The sequence below is a fragment of the Cheilinus undulatus genome, linkage group 8, assembly GCF_018320785.1.
Source record: "Cheilinus undulatus linkage group 8, ASM1832078v1, whole genome shotgun sequence".
NCBI classification, from domain to species: Eukaryota; Metazoa; Chordata; class Actinopteri; order Labriformes; family Labridae; genus Cheilinus; species Cheilinus undulatus.
Genome location: NC_054872.1, coordinates 31,282,685 through 31,304,636, shown reverse-complemented (window position 1 = coordinate 31,304,636; position 21,952 = coordinate 31,282,685). Strand labels below are relative to the sequence as shown.

General features: G+C 38.1%; 2 protein-coding genes across 2 annotated transcripts; both read left to right on the top strand.

Annotated features, from left to right (window-relative positions):
- The first annotated feature begins 74 nt into the window (after positions 1–74).
- flcn (folliculin) lies at positions 75–10,566 on the top strand. Its single transcript, XM_041793874.1, has 12 exons — positions 75–335; positions 482–694; positions 864–1,010; positions 1,110–1,331; positions 1,456–1,622; positions 1,899–1,990; positions 6,818–6,981; positions 7,185–7,298; positions 8,301–8,424; positions 8,531–8,656; positions 9,794–9,896; positions 9,973–10,566. Exons 2-12 carry the CDS (start codon positions 482–484, stop codon positions 10,178–10,180), a joined length of 1,680 nt encoding a protein of 559 aa, XP_041649808.1. The 5' UTR covers positions 75–335; the 3' UTR covers positions 10,181–10,566.
- Positions 10,567–12,072: 1,506 nt separating this feature from the next.
- On the top strand, positions 12,073–15,218 carry zgc:174888 (uncharacterized protein LOC558116 homolog). Its single transcript, XM_041794363.1, has 5 exons — positions 12,073–12,637; positions 12,993–13,099; positions 13,484–13,555; positions 13,850–13,996; positions 14,436–15,218. Exons 1-5 carry the CDS (start codon positions 12,625–12,627, stop codon positions 14,787–14,789), a joined length of 693 nt encoding a protein of 230 aa, XP_041650297.1. The 5' UTR covers positions 12,073–12,624; the 3' UTR covers positions 14,790–15,218.
- The last annotated feature ends 6,734 nt before the right edge of the window (positions 15,219–21,952 follow it).

Here is a 21,952-nt window from a genome sequence, read left to right as displayed (position 1 = left end):
TTTTAATTTCAGGGTTAAATTTGAGACCAACAAATGCTCTCAACTGCCATGCGTCATTTGAGCTCGAGCGCGTGACTCCACGTCACGTGACATGATGTGCTGTTGCCAGCTAGCAGCTGTACGGAATGAAAATACAGCTAGGAAGTGTAGATGGACTAATTTTGAGTTACTTACGAGTTATTTATTTATAAAAAACGGACGACATGAAGAGTCGAGCATGTTATATGCACTTAGTTTATATACTGCTTTTTAATGTAAGGGCTGTTGCGACCACCGAATGTTTCTTTGTGAAGCACTGATTACCAGTCATTTGATCAACGGGCTCTGTCCCTAAGGTAAGACTAAGTGATACTGACGGCTTTGTGGCCATGAGTAAAACTAGAAATGTCAATGAACAAATCGGCAACAAATACTACGTGAAAAACTTCTAGATAATGTTCATCTTCAGGTACTATATAAAACCTCACTCTCTGCTCTCCAGATGAACGCGCTTGTTGCTCTGTGTCATTTCTGTGAGCTCCATGGCCCTCGGACGTTGTTTTGCACTGAGGCACTTCACCCTCCATCCCCATCCCCTTCATCCCAGGCAGGTGCCCCAGTGCCAGGAGACAGGGACCGAGATGGTGACCGGGAAGGAGAAGGGCTGACAATGAGAGCCAACAGCTCAGCCACACAGAGAGGAGAGATGTGTGATGTGAGTGGAGGGTGACAACACAACACGGCATGTTAATTCATCATAACATATCAGAAGAATTAACTTTTTTTATAACCTGGCGTCTATATTCTAACGCTGTAATTGCTATTGAGGAGGTTACTCTATTGTATCTCAAACAACTGATTCTCCTCTTCTTCTTGTCTCGCAGGGATGCCGATCTCTTCCTGCATCTCACCCAGGCTTTGTGAGTATTGATGATGAAACAGGCATACGTTTCTTAAGCCACCAGCATCCCAGACAGCCGCAGCTTTTCAGCGTGGTCCGGCAGGCTTGTGTACGCAGCCTCAGTTGTGAGGTAAACAGTGACATACGACTGTATAACCTATTGCAATCTTATTTAATTCTTTAGTTGTGACAAATATGTCTAACTTTTTGTGTTTGCATGTTTCATCAGGTGTGTCCTGGACGTGAAGGGCCGATTTTCTTTGGAGATGAGCAGCATGGTTTTGTGTTCTCGCACACCTTCTTTATTAAGGACAGCCTGGCCAGGGGCTTCCAGCGCTGGTACAGTATTGTTATGGTAGCAATGGACAGAATCTACCTCATCAACTCTTGGCCCTTTCTGTTACGCCACCTTAGACTCACTATACAGAGCCTGCAAAGCACAGCCCTCAAGGTAGGGTGTACACATAACCACTACATGCCTATATTAAGTTTTGTTTCATAGAAATATGAGGAATGGTCAACATTTATGTTTCCATCAGGAGCACTAAATACCTTGTCACTATGATCTCCATCAGGTGTTTGACAGTGAACAAGGAGTTTGTCCTCAACGAGCAGTAAGGATGAACAGCGTCTTCTCTCCAGCTGTTTTCCCTCATCAAAGAAGTGGAAATGCAGCCAGGTCACTAACTTCTCTCACCCAGCATCCTAACCTGTGGGCCAGTCTGCACTCCTCCTTTAGCTGGTGAGTCAAAATCCTGCCAGCAGCCCAGCCATGACATAAAAGCCTTTGCATGTTTACATTGCTCATCAGGCCTGATGAGGGTCTCATACCGAAACTCTGCAAATAAATATCCCTTTTTCTAGCAAGTCAGACAGTGTGCAGGAGTTTTAGTTGAACTGTTTGCTCGATACCTTGCCCTCCTATGCACCTGTCCTAAGAAATAGATGTATGAAGTGATTCTTCAGTCATCCATTCCTGATCACAATTTGCAAGTCTGTCTTTTTACATTATCTACAGGCTGTTGAAGGCTTGTGGTAGTCGTCTGACTGAGAAGCTGCTGGAAGGGGCCCCCACAGAGGATACACTGGTGCTCATAGAGAGGCAAACAGGTACTGTACACTTTGGTAATTAACAATATAACACCTGCTTTAGCCCTTGAATAAGTAAACGCACAAGATTAAACATTTGAAAACTAATCACTAAGGAAAATACAGCCCAACTAAATAAATGAATGCCTTAAAGTATCAGGTGGTGAAAGATGCATCTCTGATGTGTGGAGATGTGATAACATTTTAAGGGAACATATAACTGAGAAGACAATGCTTATCAATGGTGTTGTGAAGCAGCTGATAAACTAGAGAGTGCCCAAACTCTATAGTCTACTGTCTACCTCACATAAAATGGACCAAAGGTGCAAATTTAAAGGGTGCCTTCAGGTCAGAGCACCAATGAAGAATGCTTAGCACCAACGTGTGCCAGCATACATGAACCTCTGATAATCTAATGAACTCTTCCTAAGCATCATTAACTTTATGTAGTCCTAGACCAAAAGAATGGATATATTTGTGATTGTAACAGTTCTCTCCTGTACGGCTATTCTCCAGTTTGAAATATATCAAGTCTCTGTGTTAGATTGTGGATTTGGTCTACCCTTTTATTTATGTGGCCTTGATAATTACTTTCCATGCGTGCAGTCGTGCATGTGCCAGTTCAATTTTCTCAGGCCGTAGATATACTTGCTGTTTATTCAGAGCGCACATGATGGTTGCCACACATCCTCTGCTTTGGTTTGGCACATTTGCTCTGAACATCCTTAAAAATTAACACAGATGCAAGATGCAGTATGTACATGGCCAAGAGTAGATGTGTAGAAATGGAGGAGATGTGGATGGCATTACAGAAACAGCAATGGCAAAAACTTTTCGAAGAGTTAATAGAGCAAGTCCACAACTAATCACATCTGTACGGTGCGTAATTGTCATGGCACAGTCACAAACATCTGTCAAACTCACAAGGACTAAGTGGCAACCTTGAGTGTTGAAAAATGAAGCCAATCTGAAAGTGCAGTTCCTTGAGTGTCCATTTGAGGCTGATTGCAGAAGCACTGAAAGACAGATACCAACCCATGTTAAAACACTGATTTTCATAGTAGAAAAAAAAAATACATCCTGGTTCAAAAATCAATTTCAAAAGTGGTGAATCTTTTAATAACTCATGTGTGTTGGTTTTAAGAAGGATACAGGCTATGCATTACTAGGGGCATGGCTGTAGCTGTTTGTCAGGAGGCTTTAGGCCTGCCTCATTTCTACCTGCTTCAGTGTGCCAGTGTCATGGTTTGGCCTGAAAGACTGCTTCAGTTACAAAATGGGTAGTGTTGCTCAGACTTGGTCCGATACTTTTTGCAGTCTATGATCAGGCAGACATGTTTTATTTCAGAGCTGGAAATTAAAAGAAGAATCATAGTTTTGTTCAAAATGTAGTTTCAGTGAGTGACCCTGATGATTTTCAGCTGAGTGCGCCCATTGCTGCAACTGCAGAGAGACATAGCAAGGATCTTTTCCATTTTCAACAGCTGCTGTAAAGACTGCACATTTGGTTGGAAGTTACCAGTTAACATTGTCACTCATAAACCATAATGCAAGGATCGTTACATCCATACATAGAAGAAAATGTATGTAGACAGTGCTGGTGGTTTATATTGACCACAGGTCTGATCTGATGTTACTTTTTGTTAATGGTGTTTTCTATGGGGGTACCTCTAATCTCAGTGCAAACTAACCTTTACAAGTATCTCCTTGCACTAATTTGCATCTTGCACATTAGGTAGTTGTATACAGCTCTTTCATGTGCCCTCTAGAGGTATCCTCCAGTAACACACATTGCACATGATATACAACAGTATATTACAGTTACACTCAAGATGCAGCTGGACAAAAATGCAAACACAAGGTTAAACAACAGAACAGAAATAAATCTCTGGACTAAACTACTGAAAGCACCAAATTGCTGCTTTACTAATATAGCAACATGTAGTGATAGGCTTTGAGAAACCACCAATATATACCTAAATTAGCGCCTATGTAGCACATATTTATAGCGGAGCAGACAGTGATCAGTGCTATAGGTAATGTATAATGGTTTAATGATAACAGTTTAGTAACACGGTAACCAATGAATAGTTTCTTAACTCAAATTTACATCATATATAAAGGTGTCTGTAATCTGCTCCTCCTTTCCCTCAAAAGATGCTACAGTCACTTCCTCTTGTCAGAGATGGAAAGCAGAAACACATCCTCAACAACAGGATGAGCACAGCCATGAGATCCTGAAAGCAAACACAAAAAAATAATGGCTACAGAAAAGCTGACATGGAAAAATCTCCCTTGAAAAACATCAAACGTGATAGCAGAAGGAACCTTTCCAAGTTTATGTCTTTAATTAAGGTTTATAAGAGCTTAGTGACCTCTTACAACTAAAAATAAAGCCTTCATGGTAGAAAGCAGGGCTTATCTCTGTCTGATACTTATCAGCACACAGACCCACATAGCTACACACAAGGCAACCACATAAACACTGAAACACACACCCACATGTTTGAACGTTGACACAAAATATTTTTTAAGGGTTTTATCTTTTTAGACACTTTAGTTTTACTTTGTAACACTTTATATTTATATATATTATTCTGCCAATTCTGCCAGTTACACTTTTGCAAATTTCACCTAACACTAAGTATCATGACACTGGCTCCTCAGAAGACTTTTATGACAATTTATTAAAATTATTTTTAATACAGAAATAAGATAAAACTGAAGTCAATTAATGAGCAACTATGACCCTTTATTTCTTTTCTCCAACAATAAAAACTAAATATACCTGTTCACACTTTTTCTTTGTTATATAAGTAATACGCTTTGAGGGTTAAGGTGGTATAGTTTGTAATAAAAAGCCATTTTCTATTAAGAAAGAGAAATGAGCTGAGTTTATTTTTATTTAACAGGGAAAAATATAGTTTCATTACAGAACATGAAGCTGATGAGAGTTTGTAGCTTTGCTAATTTCCAGTGCTTGTCTCTTGTTGCGACACTGATAGTAGTGACATGCTTTTCGATGAGACTCTTAATCTCATTTAGGTTGTCCTGGTTAAATACATTTTAATAAATAATTATATATTTTTAAAAGTTTTGTTTAAAATGGAGCTGTCAGCATTAACACACTAATTGTGACGAGATTAAGGCCACTATATTAACACATTGACTTTTAAAAGATCACATTGATCACATGCTATTTGTCATTTAGGCACACCACACTTAAGCTAGCATGTCAGGGCTGCAGCTGAAAACTAATCAATGTAGTGTCTTCATGCTCTTACAGTGGTGGAAAAATAAGTACAACACTGCCTCTGAATGTCTGACTTACTTAAAAGAACACCTGCAAAGCTCATTGAACTATTCAAAAGTAATCTGAACTTTCAATATCAAACATTTCACCTTTTTAAAATGTTCTGCTAAGTTATTTTCATAGAACTTTAAATTCATTGCTAATTCTTGTTTATTGCCAAGCTAATTTTGAAATGTTTGATCTACAAGATGTTCCTTATCTTCTTTTAAATTCAAAGTTGTTTTTTATCCAAATGGGGCTAAAAAAGAAAGTGCCCTTAGCTTAAGACTGTACCAATTCAAGGTAAAAGCATGACAGGGAGTTGTTTTTTGTTTTTTTTTTAATCTTGTTAATTAATAATTCATAATGATTTTTGCTCTAAACACAGTATTCCACAGAATAAGTATTTTAAAGCGGTCTCTTGCCTCTAAGGCATGGTCTTTGACCATAGTAGTATACCACTGCAGCACTTATTCAAACAAGAAATCTGAGATCTATTTATTTGAATAAATGCAAAATGATTAAATTTGAGCATGAGCTTTAAAATGAAAAAAAAAAGATGTGATTATTGTGATTATTAAAATTCAGCTATTAAATGTGATTTTTAATTAATAATCACTCGACAGCCCAAGTTAAAATTATTTTTTGCCTTTGCTGGTTGAAAAGTATTGCAATGCCAGTATATAATTTTGTTAAATCAATTACACGTGTCCCTATTTGTATTGATTTTGAAATTTTTACTAGGTACTGTTACATCCCTCTAATTGAGCCTTTGATTTAAATCAGGTAGAATGAACTCAAATCCTACTGAATTAAAACGCTCAGAATATCAATGCCTGTAACCCGAGTAATGCCTCAACATGTGTTGCCTTCCTGGCAAGATTTGGCCTCCTGATGGAGGCTTACATCAGCGGATGTCATGTGTTTTCACAGTGTGTCTTAGTCTTATCATCTGTCTGAATCTCCTGTAAAGTGTGATTCACTTGGGAAGTCGGTGAGAGACACTCTGGCCAAAATAACAGTGTGATTCACTTACCATTGTATTCTCTTACACTGCCTTTCAGAAAGTGTTTGCCTAATTTTTATTCAAGATTGAGAAACTGTTTAAAAGATTTCAAGAGATGTGTCCCAGTATAATGCAGCTCTTTAGAATTTTAATCCTGTTGCCTTGTGTTGATATTGTAAATGAGTAAAGTTTATTTCTGTTACACTTCAGGAAATCCTGGTTACAAGTGGATTACCAAACACACGAGTTACAAGCTACAAAAATATTATAGAGCAATGTAAGAACAAGTAAAATGTCATATTTGAATGGATTGGTTTTGTTGTGGCCTGTATTCTAGTAGCATAAGTGGGATTGGAATTAGTCATAGGAAAGAGGTCAGTTGTACACTGTTGACTTAGTTTAGAAATAGATGACTGATTACATCATGTGTTGTCTGTAAATGGAGTGCAATATTAACACAACACTTCGTAATAACTTCCTGTTGAATTCCCCTGCATTTTTACAGCATTCAGTCACCACTATGTTTTTCATGTAAATCTGTTTCTAACAGAACAAGAGGAGGAAATGAGCTGTTGGGAGGGCGCAGAGGGAGGCGGTCCTAAGCCACAGCGGATCCAGTCAGAGAACGAGCTAACTCATGACTTCCTGTGTGACGATGGAAAATTAGATGAATTACCCGGGCCCAAATTTAGGTCACTGAGGCATTTAAGACAGGTAAACTTTGGCAATTTTTAAGTTGGTCACTGAGTTTTTGCAAGATTGTATTCAATTTACAGTGAACATGTACTGATAGATTTTTTAATTAGCTAAAAAATTATCAATATACTACCTATTAAGGATGTTGATTCTCATCCTCATATTAGCTCACATTGTGTGTCTGTGAGCTGATGCACATCATAGTCTGATTGGTTCCACAGGTCCTCGGGGCGACTGAGTTTCGTCAGCTTGTGTGGCACGTGCTCATGGGAAATCAGGTCATATGGAGAGGAGCAGACCCCGGGCTCATCCAATCAGCTTTTATAGTGCTCAAGGTACTTCGCTCTAAGTATGCTCTGTTATTTGGTATGCCATGTGGGTAACCATAAATAAGGCAAGCACCATTTCATAAGATTGAATTTGGCATTAGATACATTTAGTGAAGCGTAATAATCCCAGTACATTAAAATTGTTAAAGCTCATTTGAGGAATTTTCAGCTTGTGTTGAATTTTGCGATCCAGTGGACGAATCTGTTCTTTGTACATGTTTAAATCCCACCCTGCTTTCTTTTAACAGTAACGCTTGGAAAACAAACAAAAAAAAAGGCCATCAGGCTGCAGGCAAAGATCACCTTTAACCGACGCCTACCCACTGGCCATGGTTTTAGGCATCAATAATAATACCTACAGCCTACAGACACCTGTTAATGGTGTTTTTGCTCTAGAACGTCAGATAGAGGCATTGAATTTAGTGTGGCATTGAATCCTGTGTGGAGCTAAAAACTCCACACAGGAGCTTTAACGTTTTTAAGCATGAAAAGTACTGAAAACACATGTTTTATTGAAGAAATACTTTTCCTGTCCTATACAACAACTCTGATTATATATAAACTTGTTTAAAACTTAGCTTGTAACATTAGGTTTTAGTTCTTAGTTCAGAAAAATGCTATTTATCTCCTGAAAACTCTTAAACTAAAGGTACTGTGTTTTTGTTCATGCTACATCTAAACAGCTTGACAGTTTCTCTGCCTGTACATGCTCCCTTGATATTTGTATGCAAAATTCACCAACAAGACAGAGCATGTAACTACTCCCTTTATACAACTATTTATCTCGCTGTTGAAAGTTTTAGAGTCTAATATTGGGAACTCTTGTATACAGGGTGATATTTTTGTTGTTTTAACGGTCACTTTCTTTATTTTCCCCTTCCCCTCCCGCAGTAGACGTTTTGGCCAATCCCTGTAGAAAAAAACCCAGGTGTTATTGATCACATTTATACAAAACAGACCTATGTGTGTATAAACGGATCCTTAAATGTGCCCCTTTCTTCCCGTCAGTCTTTGCTCCCAGTGGGCTGTGTGCGATCAGTGCCATACAGTGCTCAGTATGAAGAGGCCTACAAATGTAACTTCCTGGGTCTCAGCCCTGATGTGCCCATTCCAGCACACGTCAGCTCTTCAGGTACTCTTTGAAATCATGCTGTGAAATGCCGCTGATACAAGTACACGGTTAGTTCTCACAGGTCATATGTTGTGGATTTTTTACTGTTCCCTTTTTTATCCTGTAGAGTTTTCAGTGCTGGTGGATGTCAGTTTAGAAAGAAGCTGCCAGATCTCAGCTGCGGGTGAAGATGACATCTCCTCACTTTATCAGTTCAGCATCAGCAGTGCCAACACACAGCCCACAGACAGAGGTGAGCACACATACCTGACTTTATAAATAGTCCATGTACAGTACATTTGATGTAACTTTCAATGTCAAAAACACATTGTGTGTATATAATACAGTACATAGTCCAGAAAGTGTTCAGTGTAGTCAGTGTCATCCCCCACTCTTTCTCCACACACTTCCTGCCTATCTTCACCAAATAAAGGCAAAAGCTTTAAAAGAATCAGAAAAACATGTAGTCCTTTGCATTATGGTCAAAAACCAAAAGCAAAGAATGCTCATTAATTGCCAGTGCAGCTCAAACTTAACTAATTAATACCTTTAATATCAGAATAGACCTTAGGCATTCTTGATCATGATTTGGATGTGAATCAGCATCAAATAACCAATAGGGATAGCTTATGCAAGCCACATTTATTTGTCGTTAAGGAAAACCGGATTGAAATGGTAAATGTCCAGACATGTCCTATTCCAGGGATCCCAGAGTCTGGTTCCAAGTGATGAGTTAATGTTATCTTCCCTCCAACTACAATTAAATCTGTTCTGCTTGACAGTTTTAGAGATAGCAAAACACAACCTGGTACTTTAAGGTAACTGTACTCCTGGGCCCTATATTGTGACATATTTTAGTGTTCTCGAATTTTTAAAAAATGAATTGCCCCATAGATGGCTTCAGCTGGCAGCAGCAGTGCAATGGCTCCCTATCAAAGTGCATCCACCAAAAGTGCTTTTTTTTTTTTTTTTTTTTTTTTTTTTTTAACCATTGATGGGCTCAGATTGTTATTCTTCATGCCTGACATTGTTACAGAAAAATCTAAAGATGCACTTTCTGAAGATAGGATGATTGATACGCTAAAACCATTGTGACTTCATTCAACACAAACCCACTGTCGCAACCTTTGTCATTAAGGTGTCTGTCTGTCATGGTGTGATTGATCAGAGGTTACTCTTAGTAAACACCAGCATTGAACAACAATATTAATTAATTTATCAAGCACCAATGGAGGAAGAAAAAATACTGTTTTTGTCTCTGGAGTTTGGTGGCTTTAAGGGGCAGTAAAAGGATCTCCTGCTTTGCCTCTTTAAATGAGCTGAAAACCTTTTCAACTTAAAACAATAGATACATGGTTAAATTATGATCCCTCAAACAATCTTTTTCCAGGTCCCACGCTACTGAACAAGCTTGAGGTTGCTCTGTCTAATGAGAACTTATCCGTGGATGTCGTGTCTCACTGCCTGTTGTGTCTGAAGGAGGAATGGATGAAGTGAGTATCATGCTTTCATTCTGGGTTTAAGTGCTGTAAGATTTCCCCTCCTCACAGCTGACTCTCTGCCTTTCAGTAAGGTCAAAGTGCTGTTCAAGTTCTCCAAAGTGGACGGACGAGGGAGGGAGGACACTCAGAAGGTTCTGGCCCTCCTCGGGGCCACAGGGCCAGGCGAGGAGGACAACGTCAGACTGCTGAAATTCTGGATGACAGGACTTAGCAAAACGTACAAGAGTCATCTAATGACGGCCGTGCGAGGAGGGGAGAGGAGCCCCAGCCAGTGACAAAGAGAGAAGGAGAAAAGAGGGGCTAAAAAGAGGGGGAAATTCCAAAGGAGGGAAAGCAAAAGCTGGATAGATGGAATCAGTTAAAAGTAACTTTTTGGGACTTAAAATAGAGTGAAAGAGAAATGTAAATGAAAGCCAGGAATGCCATGGCTCATTCATTATTTTCTTTTTAAATAGTTGGAAATCTACTGTTAATAATGTTGATTATTCTTCTGCTCAGATTAACACAACTGGCTAGTTTGGATAAGGCATGCTTTGTTTGTCAAAGGGAATTACTGTAGATGGCTTTAAAGACTAATGTATATTTTTAACTTATTAACCAGACTTTGCACTTTGTTAACTCTTTTTTGCTGATGTTTTTAAATGAAATAAATGAATGTGAACAGCCACTGGCATCCTTTTTGTTTTGAATTCCACTCTTGGCTCCATCTTGTGGTGAATGATAAGATTAAAAGGGAGAGAATGAACTGAAGGAGCAGCTCAACATTTCCCCGCCTATTCCCACTCACTTGTTCGAGTGGCTGTCGGCCAATAAGCCCCAAGTGGTGTAAGACAACACTTTTAAAGGTTTTCTGCTGTCCTGAAATGTTGAAAACCAGTTGCATAACACGGCCTCGCTCCAGTACAGCCATCCACATCAGCAGGATTTCGGCCTCTTAATGAGCCAGTTGCACAGTGATCCACTATAAAGCAGGATTTTTTTCATACCTCAGTTATTTGAGCTTGTTTCTTTGCTGAAGTTTGCAGACTTTAGTCAATAAAATTCAGCAACATGCGGCTTTGTTTCAATTAGGAGTCTGCTTTAATGTCTTGACCCAAACCTATGGAGTGATTGAGGGTTTTTTTTTGGGGGGGGGGGCTCATTTTTTTTTTGCTCCAAATTCCAATTTAAGTGGGGGGGGGGGGCTATTAGTTCTGACTCCAGGTTTCTCTTGTAATAAAAACTTCTTAATATTGTTAGTATGCTGCTGTGTTCTCATAGATTTACTACTTTTTATTGCTTTGGTTTTCTGACTTAAATCTGGATTTCATTTAGCATGTTGCATAAATAGAAGCACAAACAGTCTGCAGCAGCACCACAAATTAGTTACATATTTATTCCCCTCAATATACAAGCAATGTATGAAACAAAGACGACACAGTGCTGGATATTTATATCCGCCATTAAACTATAAAGTGTAGGTGAGGTTTCGAGATGATACCTCAGGGAGCATTAATCTCACTGCTGCTCTCTAGTTTCCTTTTCGTCTGAAGCAGAGGGGACTTCAGGAAACAGTTCTGCTGCTTTTGGCTAGTGTTCAAGAAAGGACACATAGATGAACAATTTGTCTTTGACTCAAAGACGCAACTTTGGTTTCCTTCCTATCATGAGTAATTAACACCTCCTCTTAATAGACAGCAAAAATATAATGAGGCTTCACATAACCTGAGGGGACAATCTGATGACAGCTGTGAACAATATTCAACCTCACAGTCAACACCATCCACCTCTGTGCAGCCCACTTTAACAGTAATGATTACAGAGAGCTGTCACACATGGGATGACTTGCAAGTTCTGACAATGCAGTGTTGCAACCCTGTTTGTTAAGGAATGTTATTCAAGAAAAAAAAGAGGGAAAAAGATCATGTGATGATTAAACAGGATGAATAAAGAGCAGGGGATCTGAGGGCGCAGAGGTGTGGGGGAGAGTCCAAATGAAAAACATACGCTCCCAACTGCATGACTAAGCCTCCTTGGGCCTGGTTTGGAGAAATGGAGGGAGGGGGGGAACGGGGGTAATAAGAGGGAATGTGGGGAGCAAAGGGGGGGGAGGGGGCTGGGTCAGTCAATAGTGAGGTAAAACGTGTGGTGGTGGGAGTGGCCGAGACTTAAAGGGAGCAGACAAGCAATCCAGCCTAGCACTTTCACTTTGAGCCGAGTGAGGATACACAGAGTGGCCAGAGGGAGAGAGGAAGAGGAGGCCAGAGTCTCTCCCGCTTATCCATTGACCAGATGCGAGGGAGAGGGGGTGATTCAAATTAGGCAGTCCAGGAAGATTCTAGGTCAGTAGTGAGAGAGAAGGGAAAGGGAAAGAGATACAGGAACAAAAAAGGGCAAAACAACAAAAGCTTTCACAGGAGAAAGGCTGCAGCCACTCAGGCTTAAGTGGGAAAATCCAAAGTGAGAGAGCAGGATGGCGTGAGAGGATAAATGAGGCATTTTTGTGGAAAGTACCAAAGGAACTCAAAATAAGAGAGTGCAAAAGGGATGTCAACAAGGAAACTGAATATCAAGCTGTGAAAAGAGGAGGCACAGCAGCGCACTTTGTGTCAAAGACCTTAAGAAACGACAGAGGAGGAAACTTTGCCTTTCACAGACTGACACAGAAACCCCGTCTGCAGAGTGACTGCCGTCAACAAGAAGAAATGGAGAAGTGTCCCTTCTTAGAAAGATAAAAAGGATGTCACTGCCAGGTAAGAAACCAGAAATGTGTACATGTCAATGCTTTTTGCAAACTTAAACTGTCTATGTAGGTGATAACTATACATAAACTAGAAGTAGTTACTTTCTAGTTGAGCTAAAGCTAAATTGAAATCTTTTTCTTTGTTGTTACTTCAGTATTTCTGGGGTTCTTATTTGACCAGAGCTGTTGCAACAGTGGGCAATGTTTCATTATGCTTTTCTGCAGAAATAGCTAATTGAGGCAGGATGTGATGTAATGTTTCTTAGTGGGTATGCGGCGTGAACAAGTTACAAAACCACACAAAGTTTCCATCAATTATCTGAATGTGTTCTGTCTCTTTTTCTTCTCACTCATGCCTCATACAGTTTTGTTGTTGCTATCACTCTTGACTGTCCAATGTGGTGGATGTGACTTTGACAGGGAAGCTGTGAAAAACATTAAAACAACCATCGACTCTAATCCGACTGGATTTGTAAGTTGGAAACCTTTGACTCTGTTTATGATTTAATGTAGACCATATGGTGTTTCTTGAGTGGAAATAATCCTCCCTGTAGTCTGTAGCAACTATATTTTAGATTTTATATTGCTGGATGTACTCTTCCTTAAGCAGTACAATCATTTTTTATTGATGTAGTTCAATTAGGAGAAATCAAGAGGGCATAAAAGGTGAAGCTCTCACCGACATAAACATGAACGATCTGCTATTATCTCTCATCTGATAACCTGCAAAGTTATTACATTTTAAAACGTTAGCCCTGTTATTTGTTGTGAAGTTAAAAAAGATTTCATATCTTGAAACCTTTTCATCATCAGTGGTTTTATTCTTATCTTTTGCTTTCATTTTGTTTTGACCCAGCGGACAGTATTTCCAAAAGATTACTATGTCGTGCACCGCTACAGAAGAAACATGCTGTGTGACACTGATCCGGTGAGTGTATTATCAGATAAAATCAGGGGGAGAGACATTTGACATGCAATAAATGCATGCTCTATTTAGACATAATCCAGTTATCCCAATCTTAAGCCATTTAGAACTATTGTTGAATTTACCTTACAGGAAAAGTCTTGTATATACAGTGTTTACTGAAACATTGCTTGAGATTACCAGCCGTCTTGCTTGTTTAATGAGTAATGGATGTGGTTTTTTGGTGGTTTGTCACATGTGTTTTGCACGCTAAACTTAACTTTAGGGTTGCTGTGTTGTTGAACCGTTTCCCTGCAGTGCTGTGTGTTTCCTGCTGCAGTCGTCCTCCAGGATTCCTGGCATGTGCTCCTCAGAAACCTCTGGGATGAGCACCTAAATCATTCCCTCATCCTTGATCTGATGCAGACACTGGATAAAATTATAAAGAGAAACATACATACAGAGGTAAGGATTATATTTATGTATGTCTTACCCAAATAATTTGCTGTACTTTGTAACAGAAAGCTGCAAAAACAAGGGCCAACTCTGCTCATGTGATATGTTGGCATACTGCACTTAGATGTTTAAATATGATTACCGCATAAACATGAGTAAAAGTTCATTAAATAGATGGTAAATTAGTTTTGCAATGCATGTTCTTTTTATATCATGTTCTAAGAGTTGTTTATGGTTTTAACTGTTTTAAATGGTATCTATTTTCCCACATTCCTGCCTGAAGACCCTATGTATGTTAGATTTATAGCTAACTCTGGCCCAAACAGTTATGCCCGTCAACAGACATTTGTCTTTAATGTCTCATTTTCTATTAGGGGAGTTTAAAAAGTTTCTCCCCTTCTCTGAATAGTTTCTTGAATGTTTTTCTTTTTTTGTTCTCCTGTCCCAGAGGTTTCAGGAGGAAACAGAGCTGGACCAGTTCCCCACTTTATCCTCCCCTCCTGAGGAGCTCCTCAAGCTCACTTCTGAACTTTTCACTCGCTGGCTCGACGTTGGGTGCTCGTCCACGATTAAGACCTGCACCCTGCCTACTTTGCCCCCCTCAGTGCAGAGGAAGGACTACGGTCCCTCGAGGGCCAGACTCTTGACAACCCGAGCCATCAGCAACGAGGAGGGAGCTCAGCCTGACAGGATGATAGACATTATTCAGCTGCCGTCCAGCGGTGGCCCTCCATCCTCATCATTTTCCGCTTCCGTCTGGAGCGCCCTGCTATTCAGACTCTACTGGTGGCTGTTGCCATAGTTACTAAAAAATGATCCCTTTTAATGATGCACACAAAATGCAAAGACATTTCCTGGCACTGAATGTTTGTTATACTTATGTCTCCGTGTTTGAATGCAGTAAGCTTTTGTATTTGAAGTGACATGCACAGGTTGCATTTAATGTCCAAAGCTAGTCCTATACCGTAGCTACGTTCACTGCCCACAAGTGCTCTGTAACAAATGATATCACACACGTATACCTATAGCCATCGTCTCTAGAGCTAGCCACAAGCTAAAGCTAGCTATGCTCTATATGCTAACAAGAGATAAAGCCAATGCACATAAGCCAACGTCTATCGATGTGGAATTCATCACTGTTTACAATGAATTTTATGTAAATGTAAGATATTACAGTTTATTGGTGTTTACTTTTGTACATAACTGTAAATTAAAAACATTTAGATATATATTCATGGATAGTTTTTGGTTTAACTTAAGGGTTGCAAGCTTTATTTATTGTGGGCTTTGCTAGTTATTAGCAATAAGAGAAAGTATACAGCGTTTAGGTCAAATATAACCTTTCTTTACTTGCTAATTCCACTACACTTCATTTGTAGGGATATTTCCCTTTTTGGCTGGTAGCATACATGTATTTGACAAAGGGTAATTTTACAGAGAGGTGGAAAAAAGTACCAGACAACACATTGGTTGTAAACATTGGGTTGTGTTCACTTCAAAATCCAAAATAGCAATTTAAACTCTATTTTTTAAGTGTTTTAAACACATTTTTAGTTTTAAGTAAACAGTACTCAATCATTCAAAATATTTTTTTTAACTCAAATTATTTGACAATCATCCCTTTAAAGGATATTTATGTATTTTTGAAGTTAGGTTGGATAAGGTACTTGGTGCAAGTAGTGCCATTAGCCCATTGGAGATTTCATTGAGAGTTGCCTCTTCAAACAAGACACCCTCAAGAAAGCTAGGCTATAGATTTTAGCAGACAGGTATAATTGCGCCATGTAATTGAATGAGTTTTAGGTAAAAAATAGGCCAATACACAATGTTGGTTCAATTGCACGCTATATTGAACATTTTTGAAGTGTTTAATTTTTCCCCCAGAAAGCATCTGTGTTTGACCCTATTTTGCAATACAAGCTTTAGCTACTGCTCTTCCACCTCAGTGTATCCGAACAGCTTTGTTTTTGCTAGCTTTATTAGCAAAAAAAAACACCACATAAAGCTAAAACTACTTATTCCAGCTTGATATTCCACTTCAACAGCTGACACATTGTTTTTATAAAGGAAACACATTGTGTCAACTGTAGCTTGTCTCGGCCATTAGAAGAGTACAGCCATAAACTTACTTGGATGACAAATTTCCATTCGGCTGATATGCTGAGACCAAAGCTCGCATTGTAAAATAGTTCCAACCACTTTTTTGGCCAATTTTTAACAAAAACTCTAAATTACGCAGAGCAGCTATACCTGTCTGCTACTGCAAAGCCTAGCTTCTCTAAGTGCGTTCAGTATGAAGGGACAACACTCACTGAAACCTCTGAAGGCTAATGGAAATACTTTCACCATGTACCTTACGCAACCCAACTTCAAAAATACTGAAATATCCTTTTATTCTGCACAGTTTTTCCAGAATGCCTTTGGGTATATGCTTTTGCACCATGAGTGAAGTGACTGACTCAGTTAGAGAAGGCTTTCTTGTGGCAATAAATTACAATACACTGAGTAGGGTATACAGAACATGATGGAAGAAGGCTTCCTAGTTCAGTATGCATCTTTCAGTGAGCATCACTTGTAGTAACTTAGGTTGGCCTACGATAAGTGGCATAAATGTTCAAGATGAATGTACATGCAGAATTAAGGGAAGATGGCAGGAGCAGAGAAGTGTACCTTAAAACATGTTATTTAGCGTTGGATTTAAACTGAATTGGTAAGTGTAGGAAAGTTTCTAATGTGTAGCTTAACTGAAAAAAGTTGACCTAACATATATGATCATAAAACTGAGGTGATATAACTTAAAATGGCTAAGAACCTGCAACTAAACAAATCAGGGTTTTTTCGTTTACTTCAATTTTTTATGTAATCAGTTACCTCTAATATTTTAAGTTTGATTAACCCGTCAGGTATTGTAGTGTAAATTATATATTTTGACTTGAGTCTATTAAAAAAATTATTTCCACTACTTAAAAACTAATGTAATCAGTTCAATAACTGTTTTGAGTATGTTTAATTTTTTCAGTTTTACAGTTTACTGTACTCATGTAAAAGTACATTTACTGAGTAAAATTAATATGTTACTTTCCACCCCTGACTTAGCATGATGGAATGATATGAATTGAAATTTAAAAATTATTAAAATTACCCGATATTTCATCCACTGTAATAGTGAAATGCCAGCTCATTTCATCAACAATACTAATACTAAAGACTAATTAAACAATACATGGGTAATATATACTCTTTATTATTTAAAACTTTTGTGATGTGCTGGAAAAGAAACCAAATAAATCTAATAAGTCTCTTTTTGAGTACACCATGCAATATAATAAAAGATTAATTAATTTTGCATTTTTTATGTCTGTCATCCCTGCTGTGGCTTAAGTATCAGACAAGACGATTAAGAGTAGCCTACATTGCTAAACAGCCATGTCCAAATTTGGGTTCTAATCTGAACACTTCTTATGCATAAACGTGCATAATCATCATTATCTCAGCAAAGAGATAACTTTCCTGCCTGGTCAACAACAGGAACTCAGCTACTCCAAACATAAACTTTTCTCAGGGGCTTCAGTTGCATTTTGATGTCTATTTTCACATACTTTCCCTTCAATACAATCTTAACTTTGAGACTTTTACTTGTAACATTTTTCACAAAGTTTCAACAGTTAAGTAAAAGAAATGTGCATTTATCTCTTCTCAACTGTTTGTCAAAACATTACTTCAATATTTATATTATAGTCAGTGTTAATCAGAGTGATTACATTCTGTTTATGATTTTTGCATTCCAGCAACAGCACACAGTTTCACAGAGTATTCATTAAAGCTCAGCAATCACTGCAGTCACTTTACCAAGTCATTCTCAGAGTCCAAATCCTTCACAACTATTTTGTAACTTTGATAAACAGTGAAAGATGAGTTGCAGATGAGGGGAGGAATGTGCTCTGGATGGAAAAGGACTCCAGGGAAGTTCTGACTTCTGTCAAGATCTGCACGAGGAATAAAGTGAACCATTTGCTGCTCACACTTGCCCCTGCTTGTAAACGCCCACGCATGTAATGTGCACCATTGTCCTCACTGGATCCTCCTGCATGTTTCATAATTCTGAAAACACTGATCCAGACATTTTAGTTTAGGCCTGTATGGAAGCAGAGCTCTGGCTTAGAGTTCAGTTTTTCATTCACTATTTTCAACGGACTTTATATCATAATCTGAAAGGAGAGGAAAGCTGTAATACAGCATGAGTGCAAATAGCACAACAGTTAGATCATCATTGAGCAAGAAGAACAGGAAAAAAAGGAAACAAAAGCCAGACAAAACACATGCATACTATTCAGATATGTGTAGGGTACATTTTAAGATGAGATCAGCTGATCAAAATACATGTAATCAGCGAATGCCTTAAATGGCGCTAGCAGATTACCAGTCTGTCTTTACTGCTGCGAAACAAGTTCCCATCAATGCTACAGAGGCTACTGACCCCTGAGTCACTCCAGGATTTTTTCTGCATCTCTTCCATATGTTGCACTTTAAATCAGGGGTTTCATCACAATAATTATACCTCCATTAAACCAAATCATTAAATTATTCCTCCTTTAAGATTCCACGGATTCTAAAGGAATTGTATCTGTTTTATTTTAATGATAAAAACATGGCAGTTTCTCATTAAAAAAAACTACATGGAGAAAAGGTGCATGCCAACCTTATGCATAAATTGTCCAAATAAATACGAGATTTTGGTACTGAAAGGTATGCCAAAAATTCATTATTATAATCATCATTATCAAATTGTATTTTTGGTCAGAAATAGGGCTGAACAATTTGGGAAAATAATCTAAATGCAATTTTGTTACCCAACATTGCGATTTAATACACGATTATTTCTTAAGTTCCTTATCTCATGTATTTTCCAATGAAAACATACAATTTAATTCTAAACTATAACCAACACAATATTAGATTAAACACGGGCTGAACAATTTTGAAAAAAAATTGTAATTGTAATGATTTTGACTCATTTTGCAAATTGGATATGAAATGTTGTATTAAAGGGAATGACGATTTTATATAATTCTAATTTAAAAAAAAAAAAAAAAACGTGCAAAAATAAAGAGAATAGGATTTTTTGTGCGCTTTTCTGAAAAATATGCCACTAGAATGATTGCATGATATGGAATGCATAATGTCTCTGCTGCAAAAAAAACAAAAAAAAAAAAAAACAATTTAAACTGGTATTTTGACACAAATTTCAGGTAAAGCAAATATTGCACCCTCTGCGATTTGAAAATTGTTGCAGGCCATATTGCAATTTAATCTGAATTGCGATTAATTGCCCAGCCCTAGACAGAAATCATTATATATATTAGACAAGACTGGTACACACCTCCAGACTGCAGGTCAGACATGGGCTACTCATGCTGTTATCTGAAATTATATTAAGTGTGTCAATAATTGTCTTCAGGCAACAGGGGAAAGAAACACAGACAATTTAAGTAACTCTCTATACTGTTTCATATAAAACTTGTGCCTGTTTATTGACATTAAGGGGTGCCAAAGTCAACAAAAACAGACTTCTTCATAAGAGCTTTAAGCATATTACAATATTTTTTTTCACATACTTGTACTTCACTTCAGTATTATGTTTATTATTTGACTCTTACTTGTTAAATAGCTCAGTAACATTGTTTACTCAAATGTCTCAGTAAAAGATTTGTGTTAGTCCCTTCTCAAATGTTTAACAGAAAGGTCGTTTAAATATATATATTATATTAAACTTTGCTTAAGGTCATCAAATTGTTCTACCCTTTATAGGCTGGTGGTCTGGTTGTATCCAAGCTACATGTAAAGATGGTTGTCATCAAAACAGGTGGCCTGGGTCTGGTCTGTGGCTTATGTTGTTCCCCATTCTCTCTCCCCAGTTTCTGACTCTATTCAATGTCCTGTTTAAACAGGGGCCACAAAATTCGATCTTAAACATTGAAAAAGTGCTTCTTTACACCAGAAATTTTAAAATGATACAATTTTCTATTTTAATTATCAATGCAATTGAAACATATCAAATTTTTAAAAAATCTAAAAAGAATGAGTGCATTACTTACTGCATGCAATATATTACATTTATACATTTGATTTCTGTTTTTGACGCATTGGTAAAGAGACAGCTAACACAGGTATGGATAGTTTGATACTTACTAGAATCAGTTGTATTGAAGTTTGATTTCATAGCCCATGGCTTCATGTAAACTGTTTAAAAGTCTGTTGGAGTTTAGACTTAACAATGAAAATGTTTTGACTGTGTAAAATATATATTTCTTGGCATTTGAGTTCTTTTCAGCATCTTATAGGTTTATAGCATTTTAGTATAGACTTGTGCCCACTTTAAACCAAAGATTCACAATGGGACAAGTTAAAATGTGCAGCTGCTTGTACTGGACTGCTCAGGGAAATTGTGAAAGCCTGTCATTTCACACCTTTGTACCTGGAGAAGACAAGGCACTTCGGTTACCACTAGCCATAACCATTGACAAATTTATAGCCATATGATAAATCCCATTTTAAAGGCTTGGGGAGATAATGCTTACTTTTTATTTTCCTTTCCATTATTAATAGTTCAACAAGGGTAACAGGGCAGATTTACCAATTAAAATTTCCAAAACATTTTAACATACTCAAGTATTACTTTCCTCTCTGTGCTCCAGGGTGCTGACTGTCTGGATGCAGACTGTACATCTCTGATGGCCCCTCTCACCAATAATGTGTGAGATAATCTCTGTCAGAATAGAAGTGCCATAATTTGGCAGAACATATTTCCAGTTTTAGCTTTAAATAAATAAATAAATAAATAAAAATCAATTTCATTCAGTCTGACAGTTAACTTTATGGAATAACTAAACTGCAAATTTTACAAACAAAGCAACATTTCATAAATAAAACAGAATAAAGGATAAAACAGAATCGAGGTCAGAGGTCGAATATGGGATTTACTAATGTATCAACCCATTTTAGAAGTAGTTACACCAATGGTACCTTGCATTAACTTTGTAACAAAGCTCCACTAGCTACGTAATGAATGTTACTAATAAGCTAAGGTTGCTAAGTTAGCTTAAAAATTAATAACTAAATCTAAAATAGCTACACTAGCTATGTAATTAATGTTACAGGCTAATGTAGCTAAGTTAGTTTTAGCAACATGAGCTTTAGCAAACATAAAGCTAGCATTGTGCTGTAGATAATACACTGTAGCAATGTAACCTAAAGGACTGATTTGTGCGCTTGGCTCTAGCTATGTTGGCTAAGCTCAGTTTGCTATCAGAGTGCTTTTACGAAGGACGAGTTTTTTCTTGACGGCAGACTGTTTTCTCTGCTTATTTAACGTTTTCTGACCCTAAACGGAAGTTTGATCTGACTTGTCTAAACGTCCAGCGTGTATTTCTGTTCTGACACAGACGGTTTCTCATATGAACGGCCTGCTAGAAGTGCCTCACAGTTGCAGATGCCTCCAGACTGCCTGGAATAACAGGCAACACTATCAGCTTGTCTGAGTTCAGCCTCAACAACCTATCTTCCATGGAGCTCTGGGTGGTCTGGCCCACGTTTCTCCTACTACGCCCATTCTTGAAAGCAAATCCAACGATCAGACTCATTCAGAGAGACTAGAAGATCCTGTCCCTGGTCAGCAGCACATGACCCCTGAATGTGTAAATGACTCATCTGATCCCATACACTCATGCTGATCTCCAGGAGGAGGGAACAACCCCGAATATCCACTTAACTCCCTAATACCAGGCCAATTTCACGTTTATGTATAAGCATCTCACTTTGTGCAATTTCCTAAACAAATATTTGCAAGTTAGATTTTTCCTGGCAGCTGGAAACAAGTCGTCAAACAAGCCAGCTGAATTCCCGTAAATGGAGGAGGAGAGATAGGGAGGGGGCAGAGCAGGGTGTTTAAACCACGTGGCTATGCAG

Coding starts and splice junctions, on each gene's coding strand:
- flcn (XM_041793874.1), top strand. CDS start 482: ATGAACGCGCTTGTTGCTCTGTGTCATTTCTGTGAGCTCCATGGCCCT. Junction 1,011..1,109: donor TACGCAGCCTCAGTTGTGAG/GTAAACAGTGAC, acceptor ATGTTTCATCAG/GTGTGTCCTGGACGTGAAGG. Junction 1,623..1,898: donor CTGCACTCCTCCTTTAGCTG/GTGAGTCAAAAT, acceptor CATTATCTACAG/GCTGTTGAAGGCTTGTGGTA.
- zgc:174888 (XM_041794363.1), top strand. Junction 13,556..13,849: donor TGCTGTGTGACACTGATCCG/GTGAGTGTATTA, acceptor GTTTCCCTGCAG/TGCTGTGTGTTTCCTGCTGC. Junction 13,997..14,435: donor AGAGAAACATACATACAGAG/GTAAGGATTATA, acceptor CTCCTGTCCCAG/AGGTTTCAGGAGGAAACAGA.